Source organism: Camelus ferus, chromosome 20, assembly GCF_009834535.1.
Source record: "Camelus ferus isolate YT-003-E chromosome 20, BCGSAC_Cfer_1.0, whole genome shotgun sequence".
Taxonomy (NCBI): domain Eukaryota; kingdom Metazoa; phylum Chordata; class Mammalia; order Artiodactyla; family Camelidae; genus Camelus; species Camelus ferus.
Window position 1 is genome coordinate 28,247,159 of NC_045715.1, and position 16,225 is coordinate 28,263,383.

Here is a 16,225-nt window from a genome sequence, read left to right on the forward strand (position 1 = left end):
TGTAACTTGTTGAAAGTAAAGGGCCCATTGGGAAAACAGCCCAGGCCAAGGAATTTCGCAGAAGCAGCATGCCAGCTTTTATCTACACACAGGTGTTTTGTTTTCCAAATGCTTTCATAACCATTATCTCTTTTGATTCCTGTGTTCTTCCTATTGAAGGCAAAAGAAAAATACTGTAGTTTTACTGATGATGAAATTCAGTAAAGCTCTTAGCTACCATTTATTTGATATTTGTTCTATGACAACCTCAGTTCTAAGTGCTTTGCATGTACTAACTTATTTAATTAGCACAACCACCCCAGGAGGTAAGTACTGTGATTATCTTCATTTTGCAGATAAGAGAACTGTATTGGGAAGGGTGCCAAAACACAGCCCACAGTTTCAGTAGAGGGGGTTTAATACAGGGAAGGAAGTACAGGAGGTGGAAGAACTGAAAAAATGAAGGGAATGGTAAAACCACCAAAAGATTAGCAACCCGGGGAGCCACTACCATCCCTGAGGCTGGAAGGAAAAAGAGAAGATGTGCTATTATTAGAGCCAGGAACAAGGGCTGCTTAACAGGAGCTCAAACCAAGGAAGAGACAAAGCCACAGCCAGAGACACTCCCCAAAGCAGGGGGAGAGGGAGAGAGACTGTGGTCTCTCTTCCATCCTCAGTCTTTCCCAGTGCCTGTCACTGGCGAAAGATAACTAAAAGGGGAACTGGCAAATGTGGTTTGCAAGAGAAGTGCAGGGAATGCTTCTCTGGGGAAACAGGCAAGTGACCAGCAGTCATAGGTTGCAGGAATCACCTGAAGTTGCAGTTAGCTGTGGCAGAGCCAGGACTCAGTTATCTGATTCCATGATCTAGGCTTTTGGTCACTGTGCCATGGAACTGTCCACAGTCAAGCTACAGCAGAGCCAAGACTAAAAGAACCCAGATTCCCTAACTCCTATCCAAAGATCCTCTTTACCTTCCTACCACCACCCCTCACGGCCCATCTTACCTCAAAAGACATTTATAACAAAAGCTGATCACTGATCAAGGTTATGCTAATGAGGAAGCCAAGGCCACTGGCTGGGTGGGAGAAACAGGAAGCCTTTCTACAGAAAGCTCCAAAACCTCTAAAGCTCCAAAAGAATCATATACAAAGACTGCTGAGCCTAAAAGGAGTCTTTCTCAAACCTTAGAGTGCATAAAGATCACCTGTGGGGCTAAATGGTTACCAGTCAGTCGGTAAGCAGAGCCAGGAACCTGCACCTTTAACAAGTAACCCACATGATTCTGAAGCAATTAATTAGTCAGTCACCATCACACTAAGAAACACTGCTTTTAAAGTGCAAAGTGCAAAAATACTACAACACAAGCCCAGTCTAAGAGATGAAGTCAAGAGTTAATGAATTCAGAAACACAACTGCCACACGTCCAAGAATACCACCCTCAGCAAGAGCAGAAAGATTTCAATGAACAGGAACATCTATCAACCCCAAACCAGATTCCAGCCACCCCACATACCCATCTCTCACTGACCTTGGCTGCCAAGGGTAGAGGCAGCTGTGTGGTAGGTCTCACAGTCCACACAAAATGTTCCTTGCTTCTCTGCTCCAAGCATTTCCAGTTTCCGGGTGAGGAGTTCCACGGTCTGCTGGACACTCTTGCCCTCGGCCACGGGCATCTGGGACACACTGGAAGGGAAAGGACCAAACTGTCAGTATCCAGAGACACCAGTGCACTCACTGAGCCATGAGTTACCTTAGACACCACCTAGCCTGAGCCCTTCATTTTAAAGATGAGGAAATAGAGGCCCACAGTCCCGGAGAGCGCCGCTAAGAACTGGAACACGGACTCAGGGACACTCACACCAGCGCAGCATTTCCTGAGTGTGGCATGTGTGCCAGCATTCAAGAGATTTTAGGTGGCACAGACTAAGCACTCAATAACACTAAGTCGTATAACGAGAGAGGGCTTTCCTTTGTGTTCCTTTCAGTTCTGACTACATCAAGGAGGAAGCTTCAGTTTGGGGTCGTTATGTTTTTACCAGATCCCTAACATTTGAACGTGAGCTGTCCAGCACAGTAGCCACAAGCTACGTGTGGCTATTTAAACTTAAATGAATAAAACAAATTATATTAAAATTTCAACGCCTCAGCTGCACTACCCACATTTCAAGGGCTCGACAGCCCCATGTGCCTGGGGGCTGGGGTACTAGACGTGGTAACACAGCACATTTCCATCAATGCAGAAAGTCCTAAGGCACAGTCCTAGGATGAAGGATAAGGCAAGCTCAAGTTTATAATCTTTGGGAGTGAGAGGCAACAGTATGTTTCAGAATTTAATCAAAACAATGAAACAAAAGGTTATTTCCAAGATTTCCTTCTATGGTAAGTGAAACTGGCTTCTCCTTTACAATAGGAGATAACAATCACCAAGCACCAACCATGTGCCGGGCAGTGTCCAAAGGCTTTTAGGTGAATTAACTCTTTGAATCCTCACATCAGGCCTATAAGATATACTATTATTATCTCATTACAAATGAGAAAACTGAAGTACAGAGGGGGTTGAATAAGTCGCACAAGGTCACACAGCTTGGTGTTGTTTAGTCAAGATTCAAAGCCATATGAGCTGGCTCCATGTCTGTGCTCTTAACCACTCTACCAGACTATGTCCCAAGGGATATAGTTGTCTGTTAAAATGCTTTTTAAGAAAAAGAAATAGAATTAAAAGAAAACATTAATAAGTAATAATTCAAGTGGTATGTCGCTACATAAAAACCATAAAGACAGTCATATGTAAGTGAATTTTGGGAGACACTACATTACTTTATGATCAATCATAATCAACTAAATGAAGATATAAAGAGTCCTACTGTTGCTAAAAATTGTCACTACTCTCCATCAGAAAAAGCACTAACGAGCAATGATGATGCTGATATGCCTTATTTTGAAATATAAAAGGATCCCTAAGGTGATGCTACTGCGGTCAGAAGCCCTAGGAGTCTAGAAAAGTTGAGAAAGGTCCCAACAGAGAGCCTTTTCCCTCTGTCTGCCTTCTGTTATTGAAAGAACAGGGGCTTCCAGGATTCCACACCTCTGCGTAGCAAACTTTTCATTCTCATCCCTCATATCCCCTTTACACTAGAGGACTTTGAAGGAGGCTCATGATGTCAAGTGTAGGGAGCAACTGTGCAGTCACTGACAAACGTGCGAGACCTGGGCTACCAGGAGGGGTTCCCACAGGCTCTTATATGAGAAGCCTGCAGCCACTGACTTCAGATATCCTGGCATCTAGCCCTCTCTGACTGGAAAGATGCTCACGATGTTTTTTTTAAAGCCCTGAAATCTAGCATTTTGGAACTAATGCTTCCAAGAGCATTTGGCCCATACCTTTCCCTGCCACCCTGACTTACAACATATTAGAGGGAATAACTCCGTATAAACTAAACCAACTGTGTAATTAAACATAGTAGGAAGCAGGTCCTGAAGAGGAGATATGCTTGGAATCCCAATCTCCTAATTCCCAATAGATTTTTACCCCCTCTATACCCAAGATCTTAAACACCCAAACCAGAACCACATACAAGCTGATCTAAATGCATTTGGCGGCTGTAGGGAGGGGCAAGTGAAAACCTAAAAAAGATACTGAATGTCTCTTTGTTGCCTATCCCCCACCTATCCAGCCCTGCCTGCAGTTCTGACATCCTATTTCCGATCCTAAAGTTCCACCCCGGGGATATTACGGCCTCACGAGCAGGAAAATGTACCAAGAAAAAAAGGAAGGAAGTACACGACCATTGATGGATTCTTAAGATAAAACCGTTTAACCTGCCGCCTTCCAGCAGGAAGGAGGCATGTCTCCGCGGGAAAAGTCCCGCAGATTCTGCAGCCCTCACGGTGGCCCTCTCAACCCACACATTCCGAGGACATCTTGCTCAGCTCCCGGGGGAAGGCGGGCCCTGTTCCCGATCTTCCTTCGGAGGACCCTTCACGACCCCATGCCCCGTCCCGCCAAATCCCTTGCAGTCCTACCAAGTCACTCCCATGGTGGAGGATGGCAAGAGCAAACAGCTGAAACGCAGTGCTGAAACGCAGTACTCTCCCGCAGCCCACACGAGGTGAAGCCACCTACTTAAGGCAAGCTTCGGTGGAGGGAGGCGCTCCGGAAATAACGTAAAACCAGAGCGCCCAGTCGACACGCCCACGAGGGAAGGGGGCGTGTCTGGGCGCCTCCAGTGACGTCACTGCCCGACTCGCTTCTCGGGGAATTCCCACTTGGGTGGGCACCCTGGGCCTGGATCCAGGAAGCTAGGGAAGCGTAGCTCGGACTGCCACCACTTAGAGAAGCCATGAGTTAAATGCAATGAGTTTATTCTGAAATCCAGCTCCAGGAACCGTGAGCTCTTTTAGGAGGTGGGGCGGTGCTGGTGGTACTTTCGGCCTCCGAACGCGAGAGGGCGTTGTGCTCCCCGTGTGGCCTGTTGGGAACTTGGAGTTAACTGAGCAAGCGCACTCAGGGCTCTTCTTTCGTCCCCACGTGTGTAACTTCCCGGCAACGTTTTCAAGTAAAATGCCCAAATTCAAGGCGGCCCGCGGGGCCGGGAGCCAGGAAAAGCATGCGCCCTTGGCCGAGCAAATCTTGGCTGGGGACGCGGTTCGGGCAGGGGCCCGGGAAAAGCGGCGCGGTCGCGGAACCGGAGAAGAGGAGGAAGAGTACGTTGGGCCGCGGCTGACCCGACGGATTTTGCAGCAAGCGCGGCAGCAGCAGGAAGAGCTCGAGGCCGAGCATGGGACTGGGGACAGGCCTGCGGCGCAGCGGGAGCGCACTACGCGGCTGGGTGAGTGGTGGGGGTGGGTGCGAGGAAGAGGGTGGGTAGTCGGGGTGGACGGCTGAAAGGTGTCCGGTAGGGGAATAGCTTGAAATAATATTTTAAAAGAAGGGGGCATTACGTATTACACCCTTGCAGAGGTATGAATGAGAGACCCAGCCCTGGGGCGGATTTATGGTGGTCAGAGCCCTCCACGCCCACTCCTACTTTTAGGCACTCGCTTTCTGGCAGCCCCGAGGTTAGGCCAACAGGAAGTGATTGCTAACGTCAATAAGTTCTAGCACTTATCCTTTTGTTCTATAATTACTTGATGGTATGTCTGCCACGTACATACCACTGTGCTAGGAATTCAGATGTTTTAGGTAAAGAAGTAAGCAAGATAACAGGTACCTGATTTCAGGATCTTTCAATCCACACCAAGAGAGAGACAAATAGACAATTAGAATAATACACTCCGTGAGAAAGTGCAGTTTCTCTGATAACAATAGCATTAGTGTTGGGGGTCAGGCTTCCCAAATTACACGACCTTTGTGCTGAGACCTGAAAAGTGGGGGGTGCCCTGAGCAGAAAGAACAGTAGTGTTTAGGGGCTAAAGAGGGAGAGGGGTTAATTAAAAGATGGTCAATTTTTTCTTAACACGCTGGGAGTTTTGGCCTCCAAGTTGCTTAATCCATTTCTCAGAGCTCATCTTTCATTTGTCCTGTGAGCAGTGTTCACAGCTGAACATTAGCCTCCTGTATCTTTACTTGGCTTCTAACTGTTTTACTACTTCCTCACCTTAGTATTCTTTGCTGGCTCCTTTTGTCCCCAACCTCTTAACGGTGCAGTGCCATAGGGTTCAGTCCTCTGACCTCTTCTGTTCCTTTCTGTTTACTGCTCTGATGCTGTCATCAGTTTCAAGGTTTAAATACCATGAGTGGTAACTGCTTCTAAGTTCATATTCTAGCCCTGACCTTTTTTATGAAACCCAAATTCTTACATTTCAGCTGCCTATTTGGCATCTCCAATTTGAAGTCTAATAGACATCTCAAATTTAATATGTCTGGAACAGAAATCCTGCTCCAGATCTGCTCCCCTCAACTCTCTGCCTCATTCTCAATTACTGCCATGATATCCTTCCATTTGCTCAAGACAGAAACTTCAGGCTCCCCTCCTCTTCATTCTACTTCTGATCTATTAGGAAATCCTGTTGATTTGATCTTAAAAATATGTTTGGAGTCAGACTACTTCTCACCACCTTAGAACACCATCCTGTTCAGGCCATGGTGCTCTCCCACCTGAATGATTACAATAGCCCCCTAATTTGTAACCCATACCCACTACAGTCCACTCAACTCAACAGCTTGAGGATTACAGTGGTCTACGAAGGCCTATATGCCGTGCCCCTGTTGCCAGTCTGACCTCTTCTCCCACTTTCCCTTTGCCCTCTTCACTCCAGCTATACAGGCCTCATTGTTGCTTAAACGTGGCAAGTTAAGGCCTTTGCCCTGGTGGTACCTTCTGTCCTCATACGCCTGTAGGTTTCCTCCCTCCATTCTTCCCTTCTCAGAGAGGCCTACCCTGACCACTCTGTTAAATGCAACACCCCTACCCTGTCTCCGCACTCCCAACTTCTCTACTCTGCCGTATATGTTTTTCCATAGCACTTTTTTTTTAACCTAATGTGTATTATATTACTTTATTGTCTGTCTCCTCCATTAGAATGTAAGCTCTATAAGGGCAAAATGTTTTTGTTTCTCTTGTTAGCTAATATAGCTCCAGTGCCTAGAACAGTGCCTCACGTAGAGCAGGCACTCAGTGTTTGCTGAATGAATGATGGTGAGGTAGGTAGGAGCCAGATCTACAAAAGATGTGGAGGCCATGCCCAGGATTCAAAGCTGCCCTAAAGACAGTGGGAGACTGTTGGAGAATACGGAGAACAGTTAGGGGATTGTCGAATTAATCCAGGCAAGAGATGATACTGACCTGGGCTTCGACAGGGCTGTGAAGGCTTTGAGAAATTCTGTGAAGTACAGTCAACTAGGGCTTAGTAATTGATTGGGTGCTGGGAGTAGGGGCAGGGAACAAGGCAGGCCTGCTGCCCAGGGTCTGGCTTAAAGTTGGCTGGATGTTGGTGCCATTTACTTGGATGTGGAACACAGTGAGTAGTGTAGACCTGCGAGGGAAAGGGAGTGAGTTTGGTTGATGACACGTGATGGCTGAAGTGCCTTTGTAGAGGAGCAGCTGGAGTTAGGGTCTGGAGCCAAGGGAGATCCACCTACAGGCGCATCCTTGGGAGTTATTAGCATGTAGAGACAAAATGCCTGGCTTGTGTACCCCTCCCAACCTTATGTAGCTTTTGACACACTGCCTCTCTTCCTAATGACCTGCTCATGTGGTAACATTTTATTTCCCCACTGAGATTATTACATCCCTTCCCAGGTGCTCAGCCAGCTGTAGCCTTCCAGTAATCAGTTACTCAGATGGGTTCGTCCATTGAAATCTCAACTCCACTCCCTGGCCTCTACCCATCTAGTCTTATTTCTTGCCACTGCCTAACAGACAAGCCCTCTTGCCAGTGTTGTTACCTGGGTCTGGAACACACCCCTCCAGTTCCCATACTGCCTGTCCAGAGCCTAACCATCTGCAGCACTCATCACCTTCTGAGTCCCTTCTGTGGTATAAACTGTCTCCACCATTTTGGCATATAGCCAAGCCCCGCCACGTGTGCAGAAGAGAGAAGAATGCACATCTAGACCCAGGCAGCCTGCCTTAGGCAACCACTTTTCTGTTCTTCAGCATCCACATCTGAAACTGGGTATAGCAGTACCTACTTCCTGGGGGTGTGATGATAATAGACAGTGTTTAGAACAGTTCGTGCCACATAACTGAGTATAATTGTTAATTATTATTTATTACTATCACTGTCTCATTGGTTCATATGTATAAATTCTGTTTCTCAAGCAAGATTGTACACTCATGGGGACCAGCAGATAGCGTGTGCATCATGTGTCTCACCACACACGTCTGCTGTCTGTTACAAGTATGTATAAGGCCAGGACCATATACGTGGTGGTTAAAGTTAAATTAACCTCTGGATTCCTCACCCACTGCTTGCCATGCTCACCTGTTTCATCATCCCTCTTCCAGGTCCAGGAGTGCCACAGGATAGATCAGATGATGAGGAGTGGCCCACCCTGGAGAAAGCTGCCACAATGACAGGGCCAGACTACCATGCAGAGGTGGCTGTGGACCCTGAGGATGAGCGTGCCATTGAGATATTCATGAACAAGAACCCTCCTGCCAGGTAAGGCTGGCACAGCCTGGGATTTGGGAGAGCGGGTCCCAGCAGCAACTTTATAGGGAACAACCTCATACACAGAGAAGCGTATGTCCTGGCAGAGTTTTGATTCCCTACCTTTGAGAAGGGCCTGAGCATTGCCATTTGTGGGGCTCTCGTTGGGGTCTGCCTTGAGAAAAGTGGCCCATCCTCAAAGGACCATTCTAAGTGAGAATGACCCAGACTCAAAATACCTCCTCCCCCTCTGGCCACCTGACTTAGAGCTGCCTGGATTACCTGGGGAGACAGCTTCGGGTCCTTGTTCTGTCTCTGGGAGACCCGTCCTGTTGCGTTTGTTCTTGCTATGCTCAGTTTTCTTAGTGGTAAGCTCAATTTCCTTGGCCAGATCCCTTTCATACTCTGAGCTTCATTTTATGCAGGGTTTTCCAGCCTCAGCACTGCTGGCATTTGGGACCAAATAATTCTTTCTGGTGGAGGCTGTCCTGTGCAATGTAGGGTATTTAGCAGCTTCCCTGACATGTACCCACTAGATACCAGCAGTGACCTTCTCCCCAGTTGTGACACCCAAAAGTGTCTCTAGACATTGCCAAATGTCCCCTGGGAGGCAAAAATCACCCCGAGTTAGAACCGCTGATTTATTCTCATCTATAGTTAAGTGCTAGGTCCAAAACATGCAGGCTTTTAAGTTCCTGTGGTCAAACTCCTGAGCCCATGGGTTTTGGCCCAGGGAAAGGGAATCTGGGATAAAGTACCTCAGTCAGTTCACCTTGACCCTGCGATATTAGCATGACATTGCTTTTGGTTCTTCAGGCTGTTTGGGGTTAGTGCATTGGCCATTGCTAATAATACTGTGAAAAGACAGTGTTAAGTTCTGTGGCAGCAAACTTGAGAGGCAAAATGAAGAATTGAGCCCCTTTCCCAGACTGATGCCCAGCAGCTGGAGTAGATGTCATAGAGTGTGTGCTTGTCCCACCAGAGAGCCTTCAGGTTCTCACTCAGGTTTGTGACTCCTCTCTGACTGCTCATTGTGACAACCTGGCAGAATGGTTTTCCAGCTTATTGTCAATAAAGGAGTAAAGCTCCTAGGAACAGGGACTCCTGACAGTCTTGAGGAGTGGCAGCTGGCATCCTCAGAGAGCAGACTAGACCCACCTGAATTAGCAGTCAGAGGCCACTTAGTCTGGGGGCACGTACGTACTGTGAAGTACCTGAACTTCAGCCCCTGAAAGAGCAGGCTTTGACTCTTTCCCCCACTTGAGAGCTGTGGGACCTTGGGTGAGTTCCCGACCTCTCTGAGTGTCAGTTCCCGGGTCTGAACAAGGGGAATAACCACACCTCGCACAGGTGTCGCACAGACAATGTGAGAGAACATCTGGAAAGTCCTGCCCTCTGAAAACGGGAGCCGCTTTCCATAGACTTTGGTAGCCCCTGAAGATGCCATTATTACGCCAAGGCCCAATGTAACAATAATTCTGAATCATCACAATCAGATTGTGTTTGATATACTGTTTAAGGAGGCTGAGAAAAATAGGTCATTGATTTCCTATTTCCATTAATTTTAATGAATTAAAATGGGGGAAAGTTGGTGCCATAGTCTCTCCCTTACCTTCCCAGCTGCTGGTGATCTTGGTATATGACTGAACTGTGTCTGGCCCTCTGGAGAGGTCAGCGCAGGACTTTGTAATTGGAGAGACCTCAGCATATCAGTGGTGGGTGTGTTCGCGGTTGGCAGCAGTGATTACACAGTTGCTCTGTACCAGCAGTCACGTACAGACATTAACTCATTTAATCCTCATGTTAACTTTACGAGGGCAGGTAGTTTGTTATTCCTGTCTTACATGTGAGGAAAGTGAGGCATAGCGAGACAGAGTAGCATGCCCAGGGTCACACAGGGAGCGGAGAAGCCAGGATTTGAACCCAGGCGGACTGACTTCAGAGTCCAGGTTCCTAGCCTCCACACAGCTGTCAGCTTCATCCTGAGCTGAATGACTCCCCTGTCCTCTGTGCTCTGCAGAGACTCTGTGGTAGGCGGTTGGGCCCAGAAGGGGACTGAGGCATCCCAGCCAGATCGCAGGTTTATCGGTGCTCACGGGGGACCATGGGGGCGCTGAAAGTCCTGGACTGTGAGTGCGGCACTTAAGCGGTCTTCCCTCCTCTCATCCCAGGCGCACCCTGGCTGACATCATCATGGAGAAGCTGACTGAAAAGCAGACGGAGGTCGAGACGGTCATGTCTGAGGTGTCAGGCTTCCCTCTGCCCCAGCTGGACCCCCGGGTCCTGGAGGTCTACCGAGGGGTCCGGGAGGTAAGAGTCATGATGGGACACCCTCACAGGGGCTGTAGGGGCCCACGTCTTGTAGAAACAAGGCCTGGTGGCTGAGAGTGGGCTCAGGGTCAGAGTGCACGGCTTCAGGTTCCTGCTGTGCTGCCTGCTGACTCTGGTCTCTCTGGTCCCTGGAGAATGAGGCTGATGGCAGCATCTCCTTCCAGGCTTGTTGTGAGGATTGAGTGAGTTAATGTATGAGAGGCACCCAGACAAATAACTGGCACATGGCACCTGGCAAGCAGCATGTGTTAATGACGATGAGTTTTGTTCTCATCCCCAGGTGTTGTCCAAGTACCGCAGTGGGAAACTGCCCAAGGCGTTTAAGATCATCCCTGCCCTGTCCAACTGGGAGCAAATCCTCTACGTCACAGAGCCCGAGGCCTGGACCGCAGCTGCCATGTACCAAGCCACGAGGTAGAGAAGATGGGGGATCAGGGCGGCCTTGGCTCTGCAGGGAAGGGCTGGGTGTGAGAAGTACGGGCTCTCCTTCCTTTTGCCGTTACATCCCAGCTCTGCCCTCAGAGCTCTGTTCTGTGCTTCTCCATGTCACCATTTTCTTGTTTGCTGTTTTGGGGCCAAGACCCTGTTAAAAATCTCCTTTGATGAGTTTCTAGGGGAGAGGCTCCCAACTATGGGGATACCACCCTGGGGTGTCAGGGTGGCCTCAGAGGTTGGTGGCTCCCTTAGTGTGCACGGGTGACAGCAGGGTAAAGAGGACCCCTGATGGAGACAGGAAGGTGAACAGCTGTGTTCCTGTCTTGTTTGGGAGAGTTCCGGCTCACCCAGAGACGACAGTGTTTTCACCCTGTTTGGGTATGTCTCACAGCCCCTCCTGTTTCCTCTCTAATCTGACCTGGCTGTTGCATGCAGCTCATTCCCACATGCCCTTCGTCTCCAGCATGTACTGTCCACAGCGATATTTAAAGGGTGACTACCAAGTAACCTATGATCTCCCCCCACTTCCCTGCAAAAACACTAGGATTTTCGCCTCTAACCTAAAGGAACGTATGGCCCAGCGCTTCTACAACCTGGTGCTGCTCCCCCGGGTGCGAGACGACATCGCTGAGTACAAACGACTCAACTTCCACCTCTACATGGCGCTCAAGAAGGCTCTGTTCAAGCCTGGAGCCTGGTTTAAAGGTGGGAGCCCAGGAGGCGGTTAAGAGAGAGGCTGGAGCCCCTACAGTACCTCCTTTATCTCACCCTGGGCTCAGAGTGACTGTCCCTCTGCCCCTCCTCAGGGATCCTGATCCCGCTGTGCGAGTCGGGCACCTGTACCCTCCGGGAAGCCATCATCGTAGGTAGCATCATCACCAAATGCTCCATCCCGGTGCTGCATTCCAGGTAGTGTTGGTGAGGGTGGAGGGAGTGGTGGGGGAACAGAATAGGGAAGGACCTAAGCATAGCCTGAATTTGTGGCTCATTTAAGCCAGTGGGTGTATCATTACTCCACAATGTCAGTCCTCCGGGAACAGGCTCCCAGGGCCTGGCACATGGTAGATGCTCAGTAAATAGTTGTGTGAATGAATGGGGAACATGGGAAGAAAGTATGTCAGGAGTGGCGATCTCAGGGCATTTGGACATACTGAGACCAGCAGTCTGCACCAGAGGTAGGGATTTGGCGTGACTCAGCATAGGGCTGGTAACTGGAGTCCGGCAGGTGTAAGACTGAGTGGGTGAGAAGAATGGAGGAGACTCCCCCTTTAGGAATAGCAGAGTGCGAGGGCTGGAAGAGGAGGCAGAGAATTTTCCTCCAGCGTCTCCCCCCCACCCCCAGCGCAGCCATGCTGAAGATCGCAGAGATGGAGTACAGCGGTGCCAACAGCATCTTCCTGCGGCTGCTGCTGGATAAGAAGTACGCGCTGCCCTACCGGGTGCTGGACGCCCTGGTCTTCCACTTCCTGGGCTTCCGAACGGAGAAGCGTGAGCTGCCCGTGCTTTGGCACCAGTGCCTCCTGACTTTGGTCCAGCGCTACAAGGCAGACCTGGCCACGGAGCAGAAAGAGGCCCTCCTGGAACTGCTCCGGCTACAGCCCCATCCCCAGCTGTCTCCGGAGATCAGGCGTGAGCTTCAGAGTGCCGTCCCCCGAGATGTAGAAGATGTTCCTGCCACCATGGAGTGAGGAAGTGACACTTGTCCTTGTCTGAGGAGTGGGTGTGGGAGGACACCAGGATTCCTGTTGGTGACTAAAAGTAACACTGAGCCTTTCCAGCTGAAGACCCAGTTGAGGGCTGTGAGAGGTCACGGTCATCTGACTCCCCAGCACCTGTCAGGGAGGCCCAAGTCTGGCTGGCTCCTTCTTCCATTCTGGGCCTGCATCCCTACTCAGTTCTGGGATCTGACTTGAGATGCCACACCCTAGCACTCCCACTTCCCAGCTGGGGGTTGGAATAGGCACTTTTTCTCAGGCTTTTGTCACTCGGTCACTGGAATGTGGATAAAAACAAAAGGTGGGTATTTATTGAACTTCAGTGTTTTGATGTGATGGATGGAGATCTTTCTGCTTGCCCTCTATAGCTGGAGGTGGGCACTACTGCCTTGTTCTGTGTAGGAGTATATCCTTGAGCGGTTTACATGGGATCCCTGCCCTTCTTATTCTGCAAGTTTGTTTCTCTAGGCGGGACCTTTCCTCTGCATTCCCCCGACACAGGCTACTTTGCGAGAATGCCGGCAGTCAAGAGGTTGTTCAAGGTAGTCTCAGCTGTGGATGGAAGAGCTAGGAGAAGGCCCCCAGAGGAAAGTGGAGATAGAGGCCTGAAGGGTTAGGCCCAGGAATGACTGGATCCAGGGTCACCACCAGACCAGTTCCCTTTCTAAGTTTCTTAGCTAATGAAAGTTTTAGCCCGGGGGTTGGCAGATGAGGGTCAAATGTCCCTTTCCTTATGGCCTGTGAGCTAAGAATGATTTTTATATTTTTAAATGGTTGGGGGGGAAATTGAACAGTATTTTGTGATAGGTGAAAATTACATGAAATTCAGATTTTAGTGTCCATAAAGTTTTATTAGGACACAGCCACGCCCCCACCCCCACAAAATACTGTTTACATGTTTTCTGTGTCCACTCTGATGCTACAGCAGCAGAGGTGAGTACAATCTGGCTAGAACCTTTGTTGTTTGGGAAGAATTTGATCATAAGGCAAATTTCACATTTAAAGGATATTTTGGGGGGGTAATTAGGTTTATCTATTTATTTACTTTTGGTGGAGGTACCAGGACTTCATGCACTTTACCACTGAACTATATACCCTCCACCCAAATTTCACATTTATATGCAGTTTTGTCTTTGAGAAACACTAGATGAGAGCAGGAGACTGTACCCAGCTGAGCCAAGCCAGAGAACATATAAAATGCAGGTACCTCCAACAAGTACCAGCTACCCGTTCACCTTGTGGGTTGGGAGCCACACCCACATCTGGCGTTACAACCCGCCTTCCACATCCTTCCGACCTCTTGTTTCCACAAGCAAACTTCAGGTGTTTGTTTTTCAAGATGAAGGGCCATATTTATTGTAGTATGTGTTTCTTAACCATTTAATATATACAAATGGCTATCCTCTTTCTTTTAAAAAAAATGTGTCACTCATTAAGATTTTGAGTATTGTTCCTCAAGCCCCATTTTCCCCATGAGCCCTGTGGTTTTTATTGTGCAACTTTGCATGGTGCAGTGATTTTTAGGAACGTGCACGTCACATTATAATGCAGAACTGACTATATCTGGGGCAGAGACCAAAGGGCCCATAAGGCATAAAGTATTTACTGGCCCTTTATAGACAAGGCTTGACAACCCCTGCTTAAGACCATTGATTTCTGCCTTCTTTACTCCATGCAGTCTAGAAATAGGTTTTTGCCCATCCCAATCCAAGAAGCCAAAGCCAGTTTTATTCCAGAATCTTTATTAAGGTAGCATGATGGTCCTGAGCCACCAGCCTGGACCTGTGGCCTCAGGAAAGACCTGTGTCAACAGGGCTTCTGCCCCCCTCTCCAGACAGGGAGCTCAGTCACCTCCAGGTCATCCCTGCTTCATCCCCCACCCTGGAGGACCAGGCAGAGGACCAAAGGGAGAGGAGGGCACGGCCCCACCGCAGGCTGTAGCAGCTCCTCGGCCACACAGGTCCTCCAGCCAGTAGCAGAGGGGAGGGATGCAGCAACCACCAGGGTCACCACCACTTTTGGGGTAAATGGGCCCCACCACACCCTCTTATACTCAAAGCAATTAATAAATTAAAACAACCTCTTCCTTCGGCAGTGCCCCTCCCCCCCTTCCCCTCAATCACACAGGAGAAGCTGAGCAGAAAGCAAAGCAAGGAGGTTGGTTCCTGCCCCTCAGACAGAGGCCGGGCCCCTCCCTCTAGGAGCAGCTGTGAGCACGGATTATGCAGGGGCCTCCAAGTGCCTTGAGAAGAGATGTCCAGATTCTCCTCACACACATCTGGAACATCTGAGGGTTCTTCAGAAAGACCCCAATCTAAATGTAGTAAGTAGAAGGTGCAACACCTTTACAAGGCACCAGGGCATTTTGGCAGTTGAGAGCCCCAGGGATAAGGGAGCTCCCAAAACGATTGCTGGTACGGGTACTTTACCAACTTCAATTTCATCTCTGGTCAGCCTCAGCCTGGCCCATCCCCAGCTAGAATGGGAAGGAGCTGACCTGGTTAGATGCAGGGAGAAGGAGTCGTCTGGCCACCAGATGCAGCTGGATGGGCCCCTTAGTGCACACTGAGGGATAGGTAGGACCTGACCCCTTCGGCTCACAAGGGGTGAGTAAGGAGGAGCCCCCTCGGGCTTCAGATGTGGCGTGGTTCCTTCCTGCTGGCAGGGAGGGGGGTGGCAGTGTCCCCTCCTCTGCTGTTGGAGGCCACTCGAGGGGGCCTCTCTGGTGCTACAGGTGGATGGCTGTGACATCTGTGGGAGTGCTGGTCTGGCTGGGCCCCTGGCTGCTGGAGCCCCTGGGGGCTTTGGGCGCGGGGCTGGGGGAGGTCTGGGCGGCTTCCCTGAGGCTCTCCCTGAGGGCAGCTTCAATCTGCTCCTGACAGGCCCGCAGGCAGTCCTAGGAACAGGGGGGGAACAGTGAGGAAGGTGCACTTCCCTCCCCCCATAGCATCTGGCAACAGGTACAGGAGGACGCCTCCCAGCACACAGGGAAGTCTGGGGAGTTTAGGCCACAGCCCAACCCCAGGAATCAGCCTTCAATTCTCAGAAACTGGCAAGAGGATGTGGCAAGAGGGTGTGAGAGCAGCCAGGCATCTGACACCAAATGCCCTACCACCCCCACTTCTGCACACCATTTGGTAAGAAAAGGGTACCCAGGGACGGTGACCTTCAGCCCACCCAAGATGCTCTTCTCCAGACCAAGGCAGGAGATAAAAGGCCACAGAAGCCCTAAGGGCGGGGAACTTGAAATCAGGAGTGGGGACCGGATTAGGGATGGACCGCTCCCTCTGCTGGAGGCTCAGGGAATAGCTTTGTCTCGTGAACTGAGGCCACTGCCCAGCACTCACCACTTCAGTGCCCGTGATCCCTGCCAGCAGCTCCGTGAGCTCGTCCCCAGATGTGGAGCAGGCACCCAGGCCTTGCACTGCAGCCCCAATGCTGCCTGTAGCGATCATGGATGGCGGGTACATGGCAAAGGTGTAATCTTGGAAAGAGGAAGAGGGAACCATGAGGCAAGGAAGATTTCAAGGATAACAACCAGCGTGTACTTTCTATTCCCCAGAAAGTGCCCAGGAGTATGAACAGAGCAGCGATGTACTGGAAAATGCCGGCAGTGAGTGGTGCAAGACAGCAGCAGGGGCAAGAGGCAGGAAAGGAGGGCTCTCCTAG

At 49.9% G+C, this 16,225-nt stretch overlaps 3 protein-coding genes across 6 annotated transcripts in view; 1 reads left to right on the top strand and 2 right to left on the bottom strand.

The window, feature by feature from the left end:
• The window catches only part of MED20 (mediator complex subunit 20), a 34,430-nt gene extending 30,296 nt beyond the window's left edge, over positions 1-4,134 (bottom strand). For all 3 annotated transcript variants that reach the window (XR_004313590.1, XM_006190643.3, XM_032463064.1), the window contains exons 1-2: positions 4,005-4,134; positions 1,510-1,664 (exon numbers count right to left, since the gene is read on the bottom strand). Coding sequence is in view for 2 of the 3 variants with exons in the window: in XM_006190643.3 (XP_006190705.1) it covers positions 1,510-1,664; positions 4,005-4,018 (169 nt within the window). In the remaining variant the exon portion in view is untranslated. The remainder of the gene's footprint in view (positions 1-1,509; positions 1,665-4,004) is intronic.
• Positions 4,135-4,241: 107 nt separating this feature from the next.
• Positions 4,242-13,992, top strand: BYSL (bystin like). Its single transcript, XM_006190644.3, has 7 exons — positions 4,242-4,810; positions 7,931-8,087; positions 10,247-10,385; positions 10,687-10,820; positions 11,386-11,546; positions 11,648-11,750; positions 12,184-13,992. Exons 1-7 carry the CDS (start codon positions 4,543-4,545, stop codon positions 12,527-12,529), a joined length of 1,308 nt encoding a protein of 435 aa, XP_006190706.1. The 5' UTR covers positions 4,242-4,542; the 3' UTR covers positions 12,530-13,992.
• A 289-nt stretch (positions 13,993-14,281) lies between these two features.
• CCND3 (cyclin D3) overlaps positions 14,282-16,225 on the bottom strand; it is a 77,079-nt gene continuing 75,135 nt past the window's right edge. For both annotated transcript variants that reach the window (XM_032463068.1, XM_032463067.1), the window contains exons 4-5: positions 15,904-16,040; positions 14,282-15,452 (exon numbers count right to left, since the gene is read on the bottom strand). In XM_032463068.1, coding sequence (XP_032318959.1) covers positions 15,285-15,452; positions 15,904-16,040 — 305 coding nt within the window. In that variant the 3' untranslated portion in view covers positions 14,282-15,284. The remainder of the gene's footprint in view (positions 15,453-15,903; positions 16,041-16,225) is intronic.

Coding starts and splice junctions, on each gene's coding strand:
- BYSL (XM_006190644.3), top strand. CDS start 4,543: ATGCCCAAATTCAAGGCGGCCCGCGGGGCCGGGAGCCAGGAAAAGCAT. Junction 4,811..7,930: donor GGAGCGCACTACGCGGCTGG/GTGAGTGGTGGG, acceptor TCCCTCTTCCAG/GTCCAGGAGTGCCACAGGAT. Junction 10,386..10,686: donor TCTACCGAGGGGTCCGGGAG/GTAAGAGTCATG, acceptor TCTCATCCCCAG/GTGTTGTCCAAGTACCGCAG.